General features: G+C 43.1%; 1 protein-coding gene across 1 annotated transcript; it reads right to left on the bottom strand.

Moving 5' to 3' along the window:
* Positions 1–1,363: 1,363 nt before the first annotated feature.
* Poglut3 (protein O-glucosyltransferase 3) lies at positions 1,364–18,335 on the bottom strand. The gene is made up of 8 exons (XM_027415097.2): positions 18,096–18,335; positions 14,640–14,837; positions 12,393–12,679; positions 11,078–11,294; positions 9,034–9,230; positions 7,195–7,389; positions 5,505–5,609; positions 1,364–4,315 (listed from the first exon to the last, which is right to left on the bottom strand). The coding sequence occupies exons 1-8, from the start codon at positions 18,292–18,294 to the stop codon at positions 4,190–4,192; spliced, it is 1,524 nt and encodes a 507-aa protein (XP_027270898.1). The 5' UTR covers positions 18,295–18,335; the 3' UTR covers positions 1,364–4,189.
* Between the last annotated feature and the right edge of the window lie 1,883 nt (positions 18,336–20,218).

The following is a 20,218-nucleotide window of genomic DNA, read 5'->3' as shown; positions in this document are numbered from 1 at the left end:
GGGGGTTGATGACGTGAGGTTGGTGGGGAAACAGCTTTCATGTTTCTCTAGGGAGTTCGTTTCCTCCGAAGCTTGGTCCTTCTTGCCACCTATATTTACACTAAAGGTGAATCCTTGGAAACCGTGTGTACTTCTCTGTTGTGTGGTAAGATGCCAGAACAACAAGCAACTCTAGGAAAAAGCGTTAGTTCTGGCCTATGGTTCCAGAAGCCATTGTGGAAAGAAAGGGACGGCATGGTGGCAGGGGCCACGAGGCTCCCTGAGTGCAATGTTTAACTGTCCACCCAGACAGTGCCTCTGTAGCAGGAAGCAGGGCAGGCTATATAACCCCTTAAAGCCTGTTCCCAGTGATTTTACCCTCTATCAAGGCTATCTCTCCTAAATCAGTGGCTCTCAACCTGTGGGTCTCGACCCCTTTGGGGGTTGGAGTGACCCCTTCACAGCTGTCGCTTAAGACCATCCTGCACACCAGATATTTGCAATTCAATTTAAAAAGAAGCAAAGTTAGTTATGAAGTAGCAACACAAGTAATTTTATGGTTGAGAGGTCACCACAACATAACGAACTGTATCAAAGGGTCATAGAGTTAGGAAGACTGAGAACCAGTGTCCTGAAGGAACCATAACCTCCAGAACCATCAACTAGGACCAAGCGTTCAGACACAGCAGCCTGTGTGGGACCATGTTGCTTAGCTCTTTGTCAATAAGCTAGGGTCAGCTGGGAAGGGGGATCTCAACTGGGAAAATACCTCCATCAGATTGGCCTGTGGGCAAGTCTGTGGGATATTTTCTTGACTAACGATTGGTGTGGGAAAGGCCAGGAAAGCACACAGGAGGAAGCAGAAGGGGCAGGGTTAAGGTTAGAACACAGTATAATGTGTCCATACCATGATGAAACCAGTTACTTTGTATGTTAGCTTTAAGAATTAGGTTTTTTTTTTCTTTTCTTTCTATGTCTGCAGACTAGAATTCAGACAGAATGGCCGCGACAGCAGTTTTAGTTCAGTTATTCATGAGGACACAACAGAGATGAAGGTTAGAGCAGAGATGGCTGAGGGGTTAGGAGCACTGGCTGCTCTTGAAGAGGACCTAGGTTCTATTCCCTGCACCCACATAGCAGCTCATAAGCATCTGTAACCCCAGTACTGGGGGAATCATACTCTCTTTTCTGACCTATGTGGACACCAGGCATGCATGTGGGGTACTAACATACAGCAAGCAAAAACTCATACACAGAAATAAAGAATTAAAGATTTAAAATAAATAAATAAAGAATTAAAAAAATCATTAAAAAAAAGCAGGTTAGATTAACTGTCACAGACATACCAGGGAACAGGAAGTGATAATCTTTATTAAAACAAATACATGGTTTCCAATTTTTATTAAGAAAATTTTCTTTATTTAAAGAGTATATAATAAAACCCCATGATAAAATCCCAGACATAGGTTTTTAAGATGGTATCATGGAAAACAGGAGTATCATTTTCTTTTCCTTCTTATGTCCTCTGTGCATTTAATCTTTGGCCATGTTGACATTTTTAGTTTACAACTTGATTTATATCCATAGTTTAAAAACAATTTAAATATTATAAAAAGGTATAAAGCAAAAAATTCCCTTCTCCCCATACCATCCCCAACACTGGCAGCTTGTCCTTCAAACTCAATCATTTCTATCTTTGGCAAATTGTTTTCACATTCTAGGTCCTGTACCTTTGGTCTTTACTGAACACACTGTAGAAAGCTCTCATTACAGCATGGCTAAAACTGCTTCCCTCTCGTTGGCGGTGTACTTGCTTGCCCAACTTGTCAGTGTCTCTTTAGGCAATGCATTCACTATTGATGGGTGATGGCCACTTAGAGTGACTGAAGCCACAAGCATTGGTGACAGCTTATTCAAATGAGCACAGCTATATCTTTTTAAAATTTTTATTTAACTTATTTATTTTGTGTGCATTGGTGTGAAGGTGTCAGATCCCCTGGAACTGCAGTTACAGACAGTTGTGAGTCACCATGTGGTTGCTGGGAACTGAACCTGCGTCTTCTGGGAGAGCAGCTAGTGCTCTTAACCACTGAGCCATCTCTCCAGCCCCACACAGCTATATCTTTACAGCCTTATATCCCTCTCCTTTCAACAAAAGTCAGATTAAAAATATTTTTGTTGAAGTTAAAAATCTCTTTATATCATTGTTCCTGTCCCTCCCTCCAGCCCCTCCTAGGTGGTCTCTACACTCTCTCTCAATTCATGGCCTCTGAAGATATATTCAAGCCAATAACACAAAAAGCCATGTAAAACTCATTTCAAAGGCTGTGTTCAAACTGGGGAAATGGGGGAACTATCTTGATTTCTTGATAGACTTGTGACAGTTTGGATGGGAAATGTTCCCTGCAGGTTCATGTCGAAGACTGTCTCAGGTGGAATGCTCCAAAATGAGGATCGTGGGGGCCCAGACAAGTCAATAGAAATGGCTAATTTGTCTCAACTTCTTTTAACTGTTAGGATGTTCATCACCAGACGACATGAACCTAAAAGACTTAATGTGTCTATAACAAACAACCCTTTGCTTTCTGGGCCTGGGGTTACAGAGAAAGAAACGAGGGAGGCAGCCTTTCTTTCCATAATCTATTTCCATGAAGCCCTCCTCTCTATGCACAACAGATGCAGACTCAGGGACACCAGGGTGTGGCCTCAGGACAGCCTGTCCTATAGTTCACACTACACAGGTAGGTTTTAAATAGGTGATGGGATATTTGGCTTGATGATACATTTCTATGGTCTGGTTAAAAATACAAACTCCTGTGTTGTTATTGGTCCTCAGGAGAACAGATATGACCAAATGATTGCCCCGGTTTGGGAGCACTTTGACTCTGGGGGTTCTTGTTTTAGAGAGCATTCGGTCATGAACTGCATCTTGAATTGATAGTGCTCTGAGGAATTAGACATGAATTCATGGTATGAGACTTAGATCTCCACCCTGCCCTATAAGGCAGAGACAAGTGCCAAAGCCTTTATTTTAATGGTGCAACCCACTGAGAGGACGGTCTTTGGATCCAGGAATGAGAACCTGCCTCTGTCCTGGGCTTACTAGTGAATCCCAGGATGCTGAGGCTTCCTGAGCTGGTGTAGCAGTTTTTGAAGACTTTTTTTGGAAGGACAAAAATAATTAAAGATCTCACATTGACAACTGTTAAATTTCTTATATTCCTAGTATATAGATGAAGACACCCACAGGATACCACCATCTACATTAATAGCTATGCTGTCTTTAATAGCACACAACCCACACAGGTTGTGACTCACCAGTGTAAGGTACAATTTCCCCTAATTCTGTCTTAAGCCCTGGCAAAACTTAACTGAAAAGATTTAAATGATGCAGTTTGTTCCTCCACTATCTCTATGCTAGCTTTAATAGCAGCAGCCTGCTCCTTAGTTAACATCATCGGATCCTCCAACAGGAGGCTGCCATCACTGAGCATCAGGAACAGCTTGCAAGAGGAGAAACCACACAGGGAGGAGAAAATAAAACCTCCCCCAAACACTTTTCCCTTCATAATTGAATGTAAAAGTAAGTGAACAAAAGATAGAAACAAATCAGTAAATGTGATATCCACAAATCCCCAGATGATCTATACGTCTTTTTACCTCCTATGATGCTCAAATGAGCAGTTTTCACCCCAAATAAAATGAATATCCAAAGGTATTTGGTAATACTGAAACTCATGATTTTTCTGTCTCAGCCTTATGTGTGTGGGGTTACATGCTTGGCATCTCTGTGCATTTCTTTTTTGCTTTGGCTTTTTGTGTGTTTGTTTTGTTTTTTTCAGATAGGGTTTCTCTGTGTAGCTCTGGCTGTTCCAGAACTAACTCTGTTGACCAGGCTGGCCTCAAACTCACAGAGATCTACCTGCCTCTGCTTCCCGAGTGCTGGGACTAAAGGTGTACGCCACCACTGCCTGGCTGTTTTGGCTTCTTGATAAGGTCCAACTGGGTAGTCTGGGCTGACCAGGAAATCACCATGTATCTCAGGCAGGCTTTGTACTAAAGAAATCCTCTTGCTTCGCCTCTAGAGTGCTGGGATTAGAGGTGTGAGCTTGACCCACCAGGCCTGGCTCCTCTGTTTCTTCACAGCTTGGCATCTTCACAAGTCTTAAAGATGTAGCCAGCATACAGAGGAGTGTGAAACTGGGCCTCCTTAAAGGTCTTCCTTCTCCGGCCTCTTCCTGTGGCACTGGCAAACGGATGTGCCATCATCTGGCTGGGGAACAAGCTCCATTCCATCACGTATCATGGGCTTGCTGGCCTGGCGCGCAGCGTATTTCTGAAATATGTTTGGAAGCAATGGAAGGTTTAGTTCACGTTTCATTCTAGTCCCACCTCCCACACATCTCTACTTCAATCGTGATGTTTCAGACCCAAACCCAAAGGTCTGGTCTCTTCGAATCTCACAGTTACTTTTTAACTTTATTTACTATAAATGCTGGTGAAACATCTCATGGTCTGGCATGGAACCCTAATCTACACTTCTCTGTAAATGAGACGCCTCTAGAAAAGAGATGCCAAGCCAAATGCCCCTGCGTGAAACAAATGGAGCTAGCACTTACCCTTCATTTTAATGAACCATAATTATCTTGTTGTATTTTCATGACAGTAAGCCGAGATGACCAGCATCTCCAGATAGAGTGCATAGATGGCCACTTCCATCCACCCTAGAGGGCTGGAGTTATAACCACACCAAGAGGCCCTGGAAAAACATCCCTATGAGAGTCTTTCACTCCCTTCAAGTGTCCACTTGGCTATGTATTCCTAGTATTGGGCTAATGCCAACAAAATAGAAATATAACTAAGGGAGTCTAACTAACAAGTTAAGAGGTAGAAGCTCCCGCCATTAAAATTAAAGCTAGGGCAGGTAAGACGGCTTAGTGGGTAAAGCTGCCTGCTGCCCACCCTTAAAACCCTATTTCAATCCCTGGGACCTACATGGTGGAAGGAGAGAACCAACTCTGGTAAACTGTCCTCTGACCTCCATGGGTACTATGCTCCACCCACCCCTGCCTCTCCAAGCTCACAAAATAAATAAATAAAATGTAATTAAAATAAAAAATATTAAAACTAGATTAGTACACAGGATGGAATGCATGTAAGGATGGCAAGATCGGCACATGTGTGGAGGGGGTGGGGGTAGGGGTGGGTGATGGGTGGGATATGACTTGCCTTTATTCCACCACAAAGGAAGGAATGTCTCTACAAATCAACCACCAGGGAGCACACACTGACCAGATGGAAGGTGCCTGTAATTAATCTATTTCCATGGGCTCCAAGAATAGAGATTGAAAGTGTGGAGACTCCAAAGTCAGCACTGGTTCTTTTTTCCCTCAGACTGGAGTCTCAGCTGAACCCACATTCTTTCCACAGCTGCCTCTGGTCCCCTCAAGAAGCATGGTACAAAGTGTCCAAGTCACGCACATGGTCTAAGGACCCCTACCCATCAGGTTGAACACTGAACTGACCTGTAGTACTTTGTAATAGTAACAGAAAAGTCTGGGTGGCTGAAGCAGGTCCCTAGCAGTTAACTGTCCTTCTTTGGCGATCTTCTTTGCTTCTTCATCATTTTCCTAGAAGGAAAGAATGAAAATTGTTGCTCTGGCCCACAGAGAAAGCTAAGTGCGAGCTCGAGAGAGATAGGCGAGGCAAACCTCAGCAGCACGGAGAAGTAGACTGCAATGGGCTATAACTTACAAAGGAGGCCATGGGATAGTTCACTAATATCTGTCAAAGGAAAAAGATCATAGGTGTGTGGACTGGACTCTACGGGCCCCACTGGCCTCTTCTGGTGCTTTCCTAACTATCCAGGGAGAGGGCCTGGGTCCATCATCTGCCTCCCCAGCCATGCCCTCTGTCTGGGAACAGAATGGACCAATTACCATGTTAAAATGTCTTTTAAAAGCTTCCGCCCTGGGGAGATGGCTCAGCAGTTACGTGTGCATACTGCTCTTTCAGAGGATCTGAGTTCTGTTCCCAGGACCCACCTTGGTGGTTCTCAACTCTAGCTCCAGGAGATTTGAGGCCTCTGGCCTTTGAGGGCACCTTCACTCAAGTGCACAGACCTCTCTACAACTAACACATTAAAATTAAAAATAATAAAAAAACGTGTTTTTCATAAAGCTTCACTCAAATATGCAGAGACAATGTTCTGTTACAAAGAAGTAGCCACAAAAGACTATAACACTGTTGTAATGAAAGAGTTACTCACTCACTAGTACTCACGGGCTCATTATAGTCATGGGGAACACTTGATTTTCTGCAAACTGCTCATAGAAAAAGCTATTTGCTGACAATCGTGGATCTTAGGAAAAGCCAGAGCAATGATTCTGATCCATCATTCCCACAATGAAATATTATTTCTCAAACTTAAAAAATGGGAAAAATTTTATAATAGAAGTATAAATTTTTAGTTTCATAATAAACCACAATAGTTTTTAATATTATTCCTTAAAAATAGGAACCCCTGTTTTATGGGGAACTAGCTCTTGGGATGCTGTGTAGCATGTGTTGGGTAAGGACTTGTGGGTTTTTTCCCTATATTCGGGAAAGAGGAATACCAGATTTGCCTGGAATATTCTCTTAATATATAGTCTTTCAACCCTGGCCTTTTCAATCTGTAATTTACATTCTGTATGTTTTTGTTTTGCATATACAAATGCAAATAGTGAATCATTTAGAAAAATCTTTATTACATATAACACCAGACTTCAAATCTAACCTTCAACAATGTTGACAGAGGGTATACAAAATGATTCTGCTGTCCTTTCTTTCTCTTTTCTATGTGTACATGTGTGTATCTACACATGGGTTTGTGTGAATGAGTGCAGTGACCACAGAAGCCAGAAGAAGCCATCTGATTCCCTGGAGCTGGAGTTACAGACCACCATGTGCTGTCCAATGTGGGTGCTGGGAAACAAGGTCCTTTGGAAGAGCAGCAAGTGCTCTTAACCACGCAGTCTCTCCAACCTCTGATGTCTGTTCTTTAGCTATTTAAAGGAAACAATGTTTCTGGTTTTTTTTTTTTTTTTTTTCTAGAAAATCATACTTCCTTTGATTTTTATTTCACTATGATACATTAAGTCCTGATAGAACACAGGTCTCCCATATCAATAACTTGGATATTGCCCAATAAAAGAAAAATTGCATGGAACATACCTTGGCCCACTTGACTTTCTCTAGAAGATCACTGAGGTTTCTTTTAATGGGAACGTAGTGCTTCCAAGGCCTTAGTGCCACATAGAAATGTTCATAATACGGGGAATCCTGCTTCAGAACCAGGCTGTCCCCCAGCATGAGATAGGGATACCTGTACGCAGCCACGGTTCCATCCACATTTACCTGGTACTTGTACTAGAAGATTAAAAGCAAAAAAAAAAACTCATAAAGCCATCAGCTTTGCTTCTGTTTCTCATTAGTATTTTATAATTAAACAGAGGGATGGTTTCCACTTTCCCACATCTGTGTTTGCATTTCACTTGTCTTCCATTTTCTCTTTGTATAAAAATGATAAACAGCCTTGTAGGAAATTTTAGAACTAGGAACAAATGCCTGTTTCAATTACATCTGTGAAGCAGAGAGTCTAGACTTCTGTAATCAAGGCAGGTCCTAAAACTATTGTCAAAGTTCTAAATTTTAATATTCTGTAAAGTAACATTAATTATCAATTTTCATGCATATATAATTTCATTTATTCCTTATACTAAACCCACCAAACAAAAAGGCATTGTCTCTATTTTACAGTTTACAGGCTGATAAACTAGAGTTTATGTAAAATAGAGTGTACATCTTACCAGCCTGTGAACTGTGGTAAGATGGCTCAGTGGGTAGAGGAGCTTGCTGCCAAATCAGATGATTCAAGTTCAATATCCAGGACCCCAAACGGTAGAGGAAGAGAACTAACTTTGGTAAGCTGTCTTCTGACCTACACACACACACACACACACACACACACACACACACACACACACACTGATAAATAAGTGTAATAAAAACTAATTGACAGAACCTGGAGAAGCTGTTACTTCATTGGCATATATTGGGTTAATAAGTTCTGATTTCCATTTCAAAAGCATTTGCCAAAGGCATGAAATCCAATTTAGTTATAATATAAAGCAAGGTTTTTGGGTTTTGTTTTTGACAAGTGAGAAAACTGGTATACATAAAAATTTATAAACCTACATCCTGAATGCAAATTCACTGTTCTCTTCATCACGGAACCCCGAGATGATGATGATCCATTCCCAGCTATGGTGACTCCCTTTCTTCCTCACTTTCATTCTCCCTCTCTTTTCCAGTGCTAGAGACCAAACCTATGCCTCTCACATGTAATAGAAGCTTCTGCACTGGGCTAGACCCTAACCTCTTAATAATTTCTGTAAAACATAATTTATTAAATAGTAAGTACCATGTGTTTCCTAGCCAGTTAGGCGTGGGTTTCATGATAACACTCTAAAGGAGGGGCACACACATGTATGTGCATGCATACCACACACACACACACACACACACACACACACACACCACGCACGTATACATGCATATATACAAATTCACACACACATACAAAAATCAAAATCAAATAAAGGAACATGGCAGGCATCACAGGTCACCAGGGCCGCTAAGAGATGAGGGACCACAGGCAGGACCCGAACTCTAGCTCCACCTCCTGTTTTGCATATATAAAAATGAATACTCTTTTATCAGAGATACTTGAAATCACTTCATGTAAAAAACACTTATCTTTGCAGCTTATTAAGTCAAAGGGAAAAGCCACAATAAATACATAATAAAACTTCATGAAGCATTAAATATATTCTAGGTTACTTGCTAAACAAAGTTAACAGAGACAAAACTGTCAGAGTTCAGTGATTCCCTTGGTCCAACAGGAAAAGTGTGAAAGTGACGTTAGCTACAAACTGAGGCAACCTGCTTGAACCACCTGTTTGTAGTCTTTGGACACAGTTTATCACTTCATAGCCATAGGAAGACTCATACCTTAAAGAAATCAAAGAAACCCATCAACTTGGCTTTTCCAAGCTCTCTTTCTTTCTCTTGGAAAAAGAAATATCCTGTAATTCCTGCATCTAGCAGCTGTGGATTTTCTTGGGACAGCTGTACCAACTGCAGCCTCTCCTCCCGGCTATCTCTACCTCGGAAGAAAGCTTTCTCTGTTTTATTGATCCAGGAAGGCCCTAGAAGTTTGAGGCCATAAAAAATTATGATTAAGAATCTGAAATCATAAGACAGTACAATGCCCTTTAACCTACCATTGTCATTTAAAATGTTGATACTCGTCACAAACTCATTTTGTAACATAGATGCTATTTCCAAAATACCTGGGACTGAGTCTTAGTCGGCCAGAGGTGCTTTCAGAGGCTGTCTGTCTTTCTGTTTGCTCCAGTCCCTCCCATTTACCTACCAACAACAGCTCACCTGGACACTACTGACCACTGTGTTCAACACTAGGAAGTAGCCCTCACATTATCAGACCAAGCTCAAAGCAAAAAGAGGTTCTGTGATGATTTTTCTCACTCCCAAGGCCACAGGCAATCTTTCATGTTTCATAATCACACATGAGTTAGGCTTTTGTTTTTATATGAGGTCAGCAGAAAACTGTATAACTAAGCAACCCCAACGGATTTTTAATTCATAGTTCTCCCTTTACTTTTATTTTATGTGTATATGTATTTCATGTACCTCTGTGCACTGTGTGCATGAAGTGCTCACAGAGGCCAGAGGAGGGAGCCAGATCTCCTGGGACTGGAGTTACAGATTGTTGTGCACCAAGTAGGTGCAAGGAATTGATCCTGGGTCCCCTGGAAGAGCAGTGGGTGCTCTTACCCACTTAGCCATCTCTCCATTATAACTATTAAGTGTAGTTATATAGCTCACTACATTCCCATATGTATAAAGGGAGTTTGAGATAGGATTTTGCTATATATCCCTGGCTGGTCTGCTACTTGCTATATAACCCAGACAGATCTCTAACTAATGACACTCTTACTGTCTCAGGCTTCCAAGTGCTAGGATTACAGGCATGAGCCACCATGCCCAGCTCTCTATTTATATCTTCTCTTTTTAAGAAGGGAAATATTTTAGAGGAATTAATTTCAATCTCTGAGAAGACCTCTTATATTCTAAAGAAAGATGTTGGCTAAATGCCCATCACTGCCTCAGGGACATCATAAGACACAGAAATCAGAGGGGTTCAACCTTCTCAGCAAACTCAGAAAGTCACTATTATCAAATTGAAAATAGACTATCTTTAATTTCATATGGTCTTTATCTTATTTTCATTTATCTTTTCTCTTCATGATATCATTAAATACTTTGCACAAATCTCTGATCTTATCCTCCAAATAACATTAAAGTGAAGCAGAGACTAGAAAGGACAAAGCCAAATTTTTTGCAGCCCAATGAGTTTCCAAAAAGGGGTATTGTATCATAAATGGAAGGAATCACAAAAAAGAGAGAAAGGGTTCCAATTTGAAAAACCCATGTTGTGCATAAAAATGAAATGAGAGAATTTCTGACGAAGTCCTAGAGGATGGGTGCATAATGCCCCAATTATACCATGACCATGACCCTCTTGTAGTTTTCAGAATTTGTTCTCATTTCATCCAGTAATAAAAAGCAATGGAGTCAGAATTAAGTGACAAGTTTACCAAATATACATATTATTTAAATACCTTTAATGTTTATCTTAACTTTTCATATAAGTAAAATCAAATGCAGACTTGAAAAAACATTTACAAATGACCCAAACTCAAAGAAGAGTCTGTGAATATAGGCTTGGGTATTATTTTACCAAACTATGTGCTTTTAATTTTCAAAATAGAATCCTAAACATTCTCTTTTGGCCTTAGGGTGACCCCCCCCCCACACACACACACTTTGCTATGCTGGGAATGGAGCTTGAGTCCTTGCACATGGTTAGAAAGTGAGAAGGGTTAAGCATATACATCTATTCTTTCTGATTAAACATTCCCTTCACCTTTTACCCTTAATGTTTTTCCCTAGAGAATTAGCCTTAGCTTACCTGTATTTCCCTGAACAGAGAGGAGATCATTTGTGACACCCCTCATTGCTTCAAGTGTGGAATGGGTGACATCATATGTTGGAAGGATAATGTCTCTTGAATCCAAGGAGCCGCACCAGGAAATGATAGGTATAGGGCCAGGAGTGTCATTGACTTTTCGATGCTCCAAGGGCCAATCTCCCAGGTTTATATAAAATTCTAAATCTGGGAGGGTGACCTACAAAAACAAAAGCACAAAGATTAGTGCTGGGAGGTATCAAACATTCCAGTCTCTTGGCTATGGATGTAGATGTGTGGAGGACAGGGGTCAATCTTTGGTGTTTTTCCTCAAGAGCCATCTACCTTGTTTGTTTGTTTTTGGGTTTTGTGGGTTTTATTTTGAGACATGATTTCTCACTGGCCTGGACCTTTCCATGGTGGTTAAGCTGGCTGGCCTCTGAGCCTTGGGGATTCACCTCTGCTTCCTCAGCATTGGGATTACAAGCCCATGTTCTTACCACACTGGTCACATGGGTTCTGACGATTAGACTCAGGTCTTAACGTCCCCAACTGCACACTCAGTACTGACAGAGAAGACTACTAAAAACAGTGGGATAAGGGAGAAGAAAGTCTCAGGCTGAGGATAGTACAGAGCAAACTCACTTAACCGGGAGTCGGCCACCTTTCTCCAGAGGTGGCATTAAAATGTAATGTCACAGAGGTGGGCATATAGAGAAGTGTGAATGTGTGGCTTTGTGACCACTCACCAGCTGCCTATGCAACGGGTGTGCAGTCAGACCTAAGCCTTTTCCCACCCTCACCATGCCCTCTTTCCCCTTTCCCTCCAGAATCTTCCACCCTGTTTCCATGTCCACAACTGATCCTCCATTGAGGTCCTCTTGCTTGGAAAGCTGTGTCAGTTTCCTTCCAGGGCATTCTGACTCTCACCTCCCTCAACTTGAACCTACTGTCTATACAACTGCCCAAATCTCTACACCCCACATGAATGTCACCACTACTAACCTTACCAGAACCTTTAGACTATGGAACAAGAGCTATGTTCTGGCCCGGCATTCAGAGCCTCACTCTCTTACTCTAGTTTATACTAAAGTCTCATAGGCCTGAGTGCTAGGATTACAGGCAAGAGTCACCAAGCCCATTTTAACTTAAATCTTACAAGAAAGAGCCATCTACAAAGATGTATGTACATTCCATGACACATTTCTGAGTCCTGAAATCCACTCTCACTGGTCTTTATAGTTCTAAGTATGTAACTGTAGCAACGAAAAAAAATTAAATGATACTATTTTTGGAATCTGTTCATTCATTTTCATACCTTTCTTGCCAGTGACAGCAAAATTTCATCAGAGAACATCTTGAAGTCTGTGTATTTCCCCAAAGATCTCCGGTGGATGTGGTTATTGACAATTGTGTAGTGAACAACAGCACCCCGCTCATCCCCAAATCTTTTGGGGACTTCCTTCAGCATCTGTTGGAGATCGATGCTGGGGAAGGAAGTAAAATCTTGCTCGATCTGTGGTTCCGTGGCTGGACAGGACAGAGTTTTCTGCCAGGCCTGAGGATCCTCTTCTGGGCAGTCACAGTACTCGTGGTACACGGGTCCTGGGGAGGTGACACACACAGACACACAGACACACAGACACACAGACACACAGACACACACACAATAAGCCACTCTGAGTTAACAAGGAGATGCAAGCACTGGACGACAGCTTGGCAAATCTGAAAACTACTGGCAGGCAAAACTATCTTAGACAAATGGATGGTGTAGTACTTATATCAGAGTCCCACTTCTGTCCCCTATAGAGTTACCTTAGACACACCGTGCAGTGTGCTTCCTCCCAAAGGAACACACTCCAGTCTCTTGGACAACACATTCGCTTCTAGTGAGGTATAAGTAATTAATATACAACTACTTCATTTTAGCATGCAAAAGGAGAGCTTCCTGATTTTCAGACATTCCAATGTAGAAACAGTGAGTGTTTGAGAAAATGGAGAACCTTTCTCTCAAAGTCTCTAATGCTACCTCAATCAGTTCGTCTCAGAGAAAGACGCATTTAGAAAACAATGTATGCAAACCTAACATATAATTTCAGGACATATTCGCATTTAATATAAAATTAAATTTTCTTGAGGATTTATTTATGATCTTTAGAAACAGTCTCATGTAGCCCGGGTTGGCCTTAACTCCTGATCCTCCTGCCTCTACCTTCCTAGTGCTGGGATTATATCATTAAGTCTGATTTTTTTTTAAGATTTCTACTTCAGGGCAGGCAGTGGTGGCGCATGCCTTTAAATCCCAGCACTTGGGGGGGCAGAGGCAGGCGGATCTGTGAGTTCAAGTCCAGCCTGGTCTTCAAAGAGAGTTCCAGGACAGTCTTCAAACCTACAGAGAAACACTGTCTCGAAAAACAAAAAAAAACACAACCAAACAAAAATTATTTCTACTTCAGGCCAAGACCAATAAGAGGCACTGACTTATTTTTTTCACCTGAAGCAGGTGAACAAAACTTGGCATAATTTATGCACTCATAGTTTTCAGACTACAGTCACGAAGCAATGAGGAAGTCTAGGAGGTGGACACCAGCAAGATCACACAACTTGCTGCTTAACTGTAGCACAGAAAGAGGGAAGAGGGCATGGCTGAGCTGAGCAGCCTCACTGAGCTGAGAAAAGTGGACAGTGCAGAGAAAAGAGGGAAAATGAGCCTGGGAAGACAGAGCATATGAAGGGTGAGAACTAAACATGGAAAAGCAAGGAAACGTGCAGGACTTTGCTCATGAGTAAACATGCCCACCTATGATCCGGGCATCTGTGAGATGAAACCATCCAACACAGAAAGAGCCATCCAGAACACTGTGGGCGGGGCAGTGTACCCCACTCCACAGGGGTGGGGAAAGTGCCTGTACCAGCCAGGCTGCAAAGCCTCTTCATTCTTGGGACTTGGGGAGTGCATGTCCTAGTCCTTGAGAGTAACTAGCCTTAGATTAAACGTGGCGCAATTCCATCTAACAAACCGTAAAAACTTAAAGGATTAAGTCCAGCTAACTGCCACATCCCAGGGATAAATCTTAGGGAAATTAAAAATGGCATCAAGAGATTAAAAAAAAAAATACACTGTTGGGAATTAGTGGCAACTTGGCATTTCAGGAAAAAAGATGAACAAAAAATGTAAAGATTCAGCAATAGGAACAATACAAAATGAAACAGAAAAATATTTTTTAAAAGATTTATTTTAGGTGTGTAAGTGTTTTGTCTATATGTATGTATGGGCATTACATGCATGGCTGGTACCTACAGAGGTCAGAAGAGGATGTTGGGTTCCCTGGAAGTGGAGTTACATATGACTGTGAGCTACTGTGTGGGGCTGGGTCCTCTGCAAAAGCAACTAGTGCTCTCCAAACCCAGAAACTAACAATTTTTCAAAATGCCAAAAATGATAAAAAATTTGAGCTTCAAGAAGTACATATACAATGTTGAACCTGACTGCAGGGTCATCACAAGCCATTCTGAAAAGCATGCATCCACGTAAGTCTAGGTTCAGGTGATGAATAACACTTACCTTTCAAAATATAGGGAGACTGAGCCACGTGCTCACCACCATAGAGGACCTCTACCTTGAGGCCTGCGTGGGCAGTCTCGTGCATCCTGTATCTCACCAAAAATGTTCCATCATTCCTGTCCAAAGGTTTAGGAACATAAATTCGGACTGACTCTTTAGGTGAAAGGGATTTTACCACTACTTTGAATTGTGTTTGGCCTGGAAGCAAAAGAAATACAAATAACATGACCATTTCCTGATTACCATATCTCAAAGGTTAGACAGGGATCTTAGTACAGAAACTCCTTTGCCCTTCACTGTTCAGGGTAAACCATGTTCAGTTCAGCCTGGAAGGTCCTTGAGGCCACAACTACGTCTGACGCATCCTTAAGCCAAGGATCTGACTTAACATGGAAGTCATTAGTTTTTCATTAACGACAGTGGATGAAAAAATCAATTCATTGAAGAAAGTAACATTCTGCCTACTTGGTCTTTTCTTCTCTGAACACCATTCAAGTTTAGGCAGTTAATGTCCACACTCTAAAGTTGATGGCCCTGTGGCAATTCAGCTTTCACCCTGTAACGTACACACGTTATTTAATGCCATTTAAGTGTCTAGCAACCCTCATTTCTGAGAAAGTGTCCTGTTTTTATTATATTTGTTCTTTGACAATTTCACATGGTACAATAATGCATACTGACCACTCACACCCTTGTTTACCCCTGCCCCTTTCTACAAATTTCTTTCTGATATTCATAGCTATTCATTTTGTTTTGTGACCCACTGAGTCTAACCAGGGCTGTCTATGTGACTATGGAGTTGTCCATTGGAGCCTGGTGGGCTCAGCATAGGGTATGCAGCAGGTGAACAACTGAAAATGACTCTCCCTCTCTCAAAACCTAATAGTAGTTTGGAAGTGAGGGACAGGGCCCCATAAACCCCGCCCCCCCATTCTGTGACTGATGGTTGATAGGACCAGTCTCATGTGGGCCTAGTGCAGTAACCACAGTTTTGAGTTCATGGTTGCAAAGGCTGAGTCTAGAGCAGCGGTTTTCAACCTATGGGTCGTGACCCCTTTGGGGTCATCTTTCACAGGGGTCACCTGAGGCCATCTGCATATCAGATATTATATTATGATTCACATCAACAGCAAAATTACACTTATGAAGGAGCAATGAAAATAACTTTATGGTGGTGGGGGAAATCACCACAGCATGAAGAACTGTATTAAAGGGTCACAGCATTAGGAAGGATGAGAACCACTTGGCTAGAGGATGGCATTTCAAATCACTTTATCTTCTGGCTCTTACATACTTCCCACTTCCTCGTCTACAAAGTTCCCTGAGCTCAAGAGAGTCTGAAAATCTCTCTTTTTAAATTGAAATTGAATTTGTAAATGCTTTGTGTTTCTTCTAGCCTGCCATCAGAAAGGCAACTCGAGGGGCAGGAGAGACGGCTCAGCAGTTAAAAACACTAGCTTCTATTCCAGAGTGCCCAGGTTCGAGTCCCAGCACCCATGTGGTGGCTCACAACTGACTGTAACTCCAGTTCCAGGGGCTGTGACACTCTCTTCTGGCCTCCAAGACTAGCAGACACATACACATTCAGGCAAAATACCCATACACATAAAATAAAAACCTTTTTAAAAAGAAAGAAGAAAGATAATATGTGATACAGCAGACTGAAAAGCTTTAACCCAACACTCTGGAGGAAGAGGCAGGTGGCTGTCTGTTAGTTGAAGGCCAGTCTGGTCTACATAGTGGACTCTAAATCAAATAAATAAATAAATAAATGTGAAAAAGAAAAGTATAAAACTATTTGAAACACGTACTTTAAGTGCTTCAGGAAGTTTATTAGCAATGGGGACCTCGCCTACCAGGACTGCTTAGGAAGTTTATTAAAGCTCCTTGTAGTTAAAGGGAAAGCACTGATCTTACATTAGCAACTAGAGTGTCCCAGAAGACCAAAGTGTTACACCCTAGGACTACATAATCCTCCAAATATGTCTGACTTCCTTCCAGGATCCACTCATGCACTGCAATCATATTAAGAGGGTTTTTTTTTTTTCTCACTATAAAAACATTATAATCTATTGGGGCTAGAGAGATGGCTCAGTGGTTAAGAGTGCTTCCTACTCTTCCAGAGGACACATATTCAGTTCCCAGCAACTCTATTAGGCAGCTCACAAGTGCCTCAAACTCCAGCTACAGGAGATCCAGTGCCCTCTTCTGGTCTCTACATACACCTGCACGCAAGTGACATATGCAAACACACACACACACACACACACACACACACACACACACACACACACACACACGTACACCTGCACGCAAGTGGCATATACAAACACACACACACATACACACACACACACACACACACACACACACACACACACACACACACCTATAAATATAATTGGGAAAAATAATGCAAAAAAGGAATTAGGGGGTTAAGTCCGTACTCTCTTGATGTAACCATGGAAGTGCATGTTTGGGTTCATTTATTTATTACAAACTCGGAGTGATACTACCTCACGGTTCGAATCCAAAACATGTCCCACAAGCTCCTGTAATGAGCACTTTCTGTGCTCTTGCACATCTGCAAGCCTGCCCAGAAAACCCTCAGCCTCCAAACCCCTACTCTCGAAGGCTTCCCAGACTTCCCTGGGCCTACCTGCGGTTCTTCAATATTTACACCACGCTGCACATATCTCATTGTAGTAACTGATGTGCCCTGATAGGTCAGTTGCTTATCTATTTTCTCAGTAGAGTCTAAGTTTTCTGATAGACAGACATTACCATCTTCTTTTTACTCCAGGATTACCAAACACACAGTGACCTCCAAGAACATTAAGAACCCATTTGCACTGTGGAGGAGGTAGGCCCTGGACCATTTGATCTCTGCTGGCAAAACAGGTGCCTGTTAGGAGCAACCTTAAATTTAGACACAAATTAGCAAATCCCGACTGGCAACAACTTGAAACCGCCAGATGTGGGAGGAGGACACTGCAGAGACTCAGGGCAAGACCCTCCTAGCCCCGTTTCTATTTAGTTTCACTGATTCCTGTAGTCTGCATTTAATAAATCAAAAGCAAAAAGAAAAGGAAAGCCTGCGTGCAAGAAGGCCCTGCACTGCAGGCCTAGGAGCCCACAAGTCAGGGAGGAAGGCACTCCCTGCAGGCCAGGAAGGACCATCTGCACCACGTGATTGCACCACCGCTCCCCATAGGACACCACGGACGCCATTTACTCAATTTACCCCAACATCAGTCATTGAGTGGGGCATGTGGCCCGGCCCTTGGAGTTAGACAGTCACCCCAACGGACCTAGGTGGCGTCTCCCGCCCTAGTGGGTTTCAGGGAGGAGGGGAGGGAGCCCCTGGGAGGGGAGAGAGGCAGACACCCACAGTGGGGGATATGGCAGTGTGTGGGGACAGGGACGCAAGGGGACTGGACGGCGACCGGCACTGACCTGGCGGCGAGCTAGTGAGGTTCCGGCCGTCCGAGTCCACCGCCTGCAGGAAGAAGTAGCGCACCGGCAGGACCGCGGTGGCCTGCAGGCCGGGGCCCCACGCCAGACTCCGCGGTGCGCTCACTCGCGCCCCGGCCCCCGCGGCCACCAGCAGGGCGAGCAGCAGCCGCAGCAGCGGGGCCCGTGGGACACGGTGCATGGTCGCCGGCTCTCAGCTCCGCTGGCCGGGGAGGGGCTGGAGCGCCAGGCTCGAGGGGACACTCGGGGGCGTGCCTCTGCCTAGAGCCGCCCCGCGCGGGCCTTGCGCGCACCCCGGCACCGACAGGGTGTTGGCTTGCACCATGCCCAGGCCCCTGGCTTGCCAGACCAACACTAGTTGCTTGAGTTTGTCAGGAGTTTCGAGAGAGGCCGTTTTGTTGTTGTTTCCGTTTTCACTGATTTTATATTTTGCTCTGTTTTTCCTTTTGAGAAGGAAGCCTCCCTCTGTAGCCCAGGCTAGTTTTGAACCGATGGCAATCCTTCCTCCCCGGCCTTCTCCAGTAAGGTGTGTAAGCCACCTTGCCTTGTGGAGAAACAGGCTTTTAATTAATTAATTGGTTGAGGCAGGGTCTCACTATGTAGCTCCTGCTGGCCTGGAACTCTACATAGATCGCCTGGCCTTTTAGTCACTGCTATTCACCTGCCTCTGACTCCCAAGTGTGGGGGTTAAAGGTGGGCACTACCACGCCCAGTCTGAAAAATATAAAACAACAACAAAAAACGGTTTTAAATGTTACAGACTCAGGGTTGGGATGTGGCTTAGTTGTACAGTAAGTGCCTGGCATGTACAAGGTCCAGGGTTGGTTCCTGGTGCCACAGATGGAACAAAGAGGAACGTCTTCCCTGTGAAGAAGTTCATTGGTTTTGGTTCACACAGAGGCTGGCCTGTTTCATATATTTTGTGTTTGGCTGTCTCCCTCAATGGAGGCCCCGGAGTGTGGTTCCCTCTTTCAAACAGTGTTTTCTGAGTATCCATTCATGTTGGAGAACAAGGCACTTGGGCAACAAAAGGCAGGGTCTGGGCCTTGCCTTGAGCTGTGTGGGCAAGCTACTTCTCAGAGCCAGGTACTTTCTCTCCCTGCCCACTTTGGAAAAGTAGGATGGATAGCTTGAGTGGTCCCCACTCTCAAGGGCTAGAGAGGACATTCTCCCCCTTCCACTCCCGGCTTGCTCATTTTAGCCAATTATTTTTCCTCATTTGCATTAAACTCCAAGGAAATATTGTCCCCAGACTGAGAAATCTGGAGGAACTCATCCTACAGAATGGACACAGGCTTTTGACGCCTTCAGGTAGATCTCAACCCAGAGCGTGTCAGAACCAGGACCTGAACGGCCCTCGGCCTTTCCCAGGCTTTGGTTGGGCGTCTGAACATACTGAGCTTGGGCCCAGGTCACTGACCCAATTACCACAGGTTAGGGCAGAGAGGCTAGTGTGGAGAAAGCCGAGGATGCCTGTGTGTACTCCACAGTGCCCAGAACTTGGGCTAGCCTGGCATCCACCACCAGTGGTTATAGGCAGGCAAAACACTCATACACATTTAAAAATTAAAAAATTATCTGAGGGTAGGAGGCAAAACCAAGACTAACAGTAAATTTGTGGTAGAGTCTGTGGCTTAGTGGTGGAGTGCTTGCCTAGTGGTCTAGGTTCCATCTCCAGAAGTACAAATGCAAAACAAAACAAAAAACAAGCATAATGTGTCTGTTCAGGTTGTTTATTTCAACACAAGCATTATTGTAAAATTTCACCTTATAACATAGTCCATACTTTGGGAACAGATCTGAGGAGAAACATAAGAGGATTATTTGACAGTTTTGACAAAAGTGCTTATGGTGGCTTATTGTTTCAGAATAGACTATCAGTCACAAAGAGCCATCAAAGTAACATATTTACATATTTATACTGTACATTTAGATAGGATATTCTACAGCTCTACTATGGACAGTAAACTCTAAGCAATAAGGCCTGTTTGAACATACCAGCATTCAATAGAGGAACTTGTTTTTACAGAGGTGTGAATTTCCATTTTTTTTTCTTTCTGAGAGAAGGTTTCCTTGGCGATTTCCATTTGATTCTCATCTTTTCT

Source organism: Cricetulus griseus, chromosome 4 (assembly GCF_003668045.3).
Source record: "Cricetulus griseus strain 17A/GY chromosome 4, alternate assembly CriGri-PICRH-1.0, whole genome shotgun sequence".
NCBI lineage: Eukaryota > Metazoa > Chordata > Mammalia > Rodentia > Cricetidae > Cricetulus > Cricetulus griseus.
Note: the sequence above shows the minus strand (reverse complement) of the source record. Positions and strands in the feature narration are given on the sequence as shown.

What these genes read in the sequence shown, in the direction of transcription:
- Poglut3 (XM_027415097.2), bottom strand. Translation starts at nt 18,294, where the DNA reads ATGCACCGTGTCCCACGGGCCCCGCTGCTGCGGCTGCTGCTCGCCCTG. An exon ending in GTCTCCCTATATTTTGAAAG is followed by an intron (nt 12,680 to 14,639) that starts GTAAGTGTTATT and finishes TCACCTCCCCAG; the next exon opens with GACCCGTGTACCACGAGTAC. An exon ending in TGCTGTCACTGGCAAGAAAG is followed by an intron (nt 11,295 to 12,392) that starts GTATGAAAATGA and finishes TTGTTTTTGTAG; the next exon opens with GTCACCCTCCCAGATTTAGA.